This window comes from Corvus brachyrhynchos, unplaced genomic scaffold, assembly GCF_000691975.1.
Source record: "Corvus brachyrhynchos isolate BGI_N302 unplaced genomic scaffold, ASM69197v1 scaffold72, whole genome shotgun sequence".
Taxonomy (NCBI): domain Eukaryota; kingdom Metazoa; phylum Chordata; class Aves; order Passeriformes; family Corvidae; genus Corvus; species Corvus brachyrhynchos.
Window position 1 is genome coordinate 2,133,986 of NW_008236763.1, and position 3,271 is coordinate 2,137,256.

Sequence of the window (3,271 nt, forward strand, 5' to 3'; positions counted from 1 at the left end):
GGGTCGGAGCCGGAGAGCCCCCGCGCCGCTTTGATGTTCCTGTCCCCGCAGCCGTTCCTGTCAGTGGGGTCGTCCCAGGAGATGAGGGAACGCTCCTGGGGCTGCTCCTTCCTGGCCCGGCTCTCCTCCTTGTCCTGGCGGATTCGGGATAAGGCGTCGTATTCCATCTGCAGCGCCTCGGCCAACGCCAGCTCCTTGCGGCTCAGCCCCACCGACTCCAGCGCCGGCCAGTGCTCGCCAGGGCCCGACATCCTGCCGGGATCGGGATCAGGGTCAGGAGAACGGCATCCTGCTGCTCCGGCCTCCTGGGAACCGGGAAAGGCGAGGGGTTAATGGATGGGCAGCCCACGGGTGTCTGGGAATAGGGAAAGGTGGGGGATTGATGGATGGGCACTGGGAATAGGGAAAGGTGGGGATGAACGGGTGGGCAGCCCATGGATGTCTGGGAATACCCTGGGTATAGGGAAAGGTGAGGGATTGATGGATGGGCACCCTCACCCCCCCTGCTGTCCCCAGGCCGATCCCTGCTGTCCCCAGGCCAGTCCCGGCTGATCCCCGCTGTCCCCTCCCAGCCCTGTGGGGTTTTTGTCACCCCCCAGACCTGTCACCCCCTCCCCACCCTACAAGAGGCCCCCCTGGCCCCAGGCTCTGTAGGACCAGATGGCTCCTAATGAGCTCCACAACTCCCGCAGGATTTGTGCCGTTCCCGGTCCCTCTCGGCCCCCCAGCACCGGCTCATCCAGGGATTTTGGTGCTTTCCAGCTGGAAAAAACGACTCCGGGGGGCTGAGAGGCTGGGAATGTTCCCTTCCCTGGCATTCCGGGCCCTGCTGGCAGCTGTGAGCTTTTCCTGGAAAAGCAGAAATCCCAAAAGCTGGCAGCGCCGGGTTTTTGGAAGGGGAACAGAGGAAAATCCACTTTTAACCCAAAAGCAACAAACTCCGAACGGAATTTCGTGGCTGACAAAGCCACAGCTCCGCGCTCGGCTCCAAGACAAACATCTGCATCCCGCTGGAGCTCGGTGGGGCTGGAATTGCCACGGGAATGGGGTGGGAAGCACGTTCGACCCCACAGAGCCAACAGCAGCTGGAGAAAAGCCACGCTGAGGGCTCCTGCTGCCACCAGGGGATGTCACCAGGGCTGGGGACATCCGAGCGGGCGGCTCAGCCCCTTCCCTTCCCAGCTGGGGCAGCACAAGGAGCAAGGATTGGGAGAACCCCGCGGAAGAGCCCCAAAATCGCCCTCCAAGTGCAGGTGCGGGAGCGGGAGCTGATGGTCGCCTGTCGCCGTGTCACACCCACGGACTTTCGGAATCACTCACCGCCCCACCCCAGCCCCCAACCAGGGCCAGGGCTCCGGGGGACCCCCAGGGGGACGCTGGGGGTGGCGTCGCGCTGTCCCCGCTGCCACCACCCGTGTCCTATGCAAATCTCGGCTTCCTCCCTGCCACCCACCCGGCGCCGGTGGCACAGGGGACAGGAGGGGCACAGGGACAGGAGGGGCTGCAGCCCCAAAAACACCCCAAAACCGCCTCAAAACCACCCCAAAACCGCTCCAAAACCACCCCAAAACCACTCCAAAAACGTCCCAAAACCGCCCCGGAGAGCTGATCCATGGGAAGCACAGCTCGGGAAGCATCCTGGGATGCACTGGGAAGCAGCAGCAGGATTTGGGATCGCCCTCCCTCCCCGGCGCTCCGGGGCGGCCCCGGGGGATGGATCCCGCTGCTGTATCCATGGAAAATGCTCCAGCCCTTTCCCTGTTGCCATGGGGCTCCTCTCCCGGAGCCAGCTGCTCCCGGGATGCAAGGAGGACATGGATCATCATCCAGGGATGTGGGGAGGACAGGGATCATCATCCCGGGGATGCAGGGAGGACATGGATCATCCTGGGGGTGCAGGGAGCACAGGGATCATCCCGGGGTGCACCCCCAGCCCTTTCAGGGTGCTCATCCCGCAGGATTCCCGTGCCGTGGAAGAGAGCCACATCCCAAGGACACGCCGCAGGCACAGGCCGGACACAGGCATGGAAAAGCGGGATGGGGCTGGGAATGCTGCTGCTGCTCCCTGCAGGGACCCCCAAGCCTTTGCAACCCCCCGGCCTTGCACAGCCCTTCCCATCCCGGGGTATCCCTGTGCTCCGGCTGGCACATCCCGGTGAATCCCGGTGAATCCCGGTGAATCCCAGTGCATCCCGGCAACGCTCCCACACGGAGCACCTGCTCCCGCTGCAGCAGGCGAGGAACGCCCGGCTGCAGGGCTGGAAGGGAAGGGCTGGAACGGCCGGTCCTCTGGATCCTCTGGATCCTCTGGATCCTCTCCCCAGCCTCCCTCTGGAATTTAGGAGGGTGCTCCGGAGGCGAGGAGGTGGGGCAGGTGCCTGGATGGGGCGGTTATCCTGGGAAATCCGGGATAGGCGGGTTCCCTCACCCCACAGCTCGCTGTCACCCTGTTCCTCCCTCTTCGGGAAGGAAGGATTGGTTTTCCTGGGGGATCCGGGCTCCAGGAACGTTCCCTCACCCCACAGCTCCCTGTTATCCTGTCTCTCCTGCTCTGGGAAGCAAGGATTGATTTTCCTGGTCACGCTGGTGCTCGCCGAGCCCGGCCCAGATCCCGGGAACAATCCCAGCCGTGCTCGGCCTCACACACACGAGCGGCTGCCGGGAGCCCATGGAGCTCCCTCGCTCCAGGGTAGCAGCTCCCAAACCTCTGGAATTTGTTATCCAGGAGCATTCCCGCAGCTTTGGGATCCGCAGGACCGTCCTGCAGGAGCACAGGGATCCCAGATTCCCCCCAGCAGCCTCACAAGAGCTTCCTGCCCCTAAAACCGTGGGGTTTTAGGGCTGGGATGAGCCGACCCTGTTCAGCCTCACACCACGGCTGGCCTGTCCCTGTCCCTGTCCCTGTCCCTGTCCCTGCCCCTGTCCCCATCCAGAGGGTGGAGCTCCTGCCCAGGGCAGGGGGGTTGGAACGACCCCTTAAAGGGTCTTTAAGGTCCCTTACGACCATTCTAGGATTCTGTGACCCCCGTCCCCATCCCTTCCCTATTTCTATCCCCGTGTCCCCATCCCTGTCCCCATCCCTGTCCCTCCCCCTGCGCCGGGAGGGGACAGGACCCCCCCGCACCCCTGTCCTCTTTCCCCGGCACCAACTTCGCCGTTCCTCGGGCACCATTTCATTGTTCCGCTCATCCAACCCCCCCCAAATTCCCGCTCCCCCCTGCCTGAGGGGACATTCCAAGACCCCCGATCCCACAGCGTGCCCCGGGAAGGG

General features: G+C 64.2%; 1 protein-coding gene across 1 annotated transcript in view; it reads right to left on the minus strand.

Moving 5' to 3' along the window:
• Positions 1 to 499, minus strand: part of PIK3C2B (phosphatidylinositol-4-phosphate 3-kinase catalytic subunit type 2 beta) — a 17,246-nt gene extending 16,747 nt beyond the window's left edge. The window contains 1 exon segment of the mRNA XM_017727159.1: positions 2 to 499. Within this exon segment, the coding sequence (XP_017582648.1) occupies positions 2 to 251 (250 nt within the window). The 5' untranslated portion in view covers positions 252 to 499.
• Between the last annotated feature and the right edge of the window lie 2,772 nt (positions 500 to 3,271).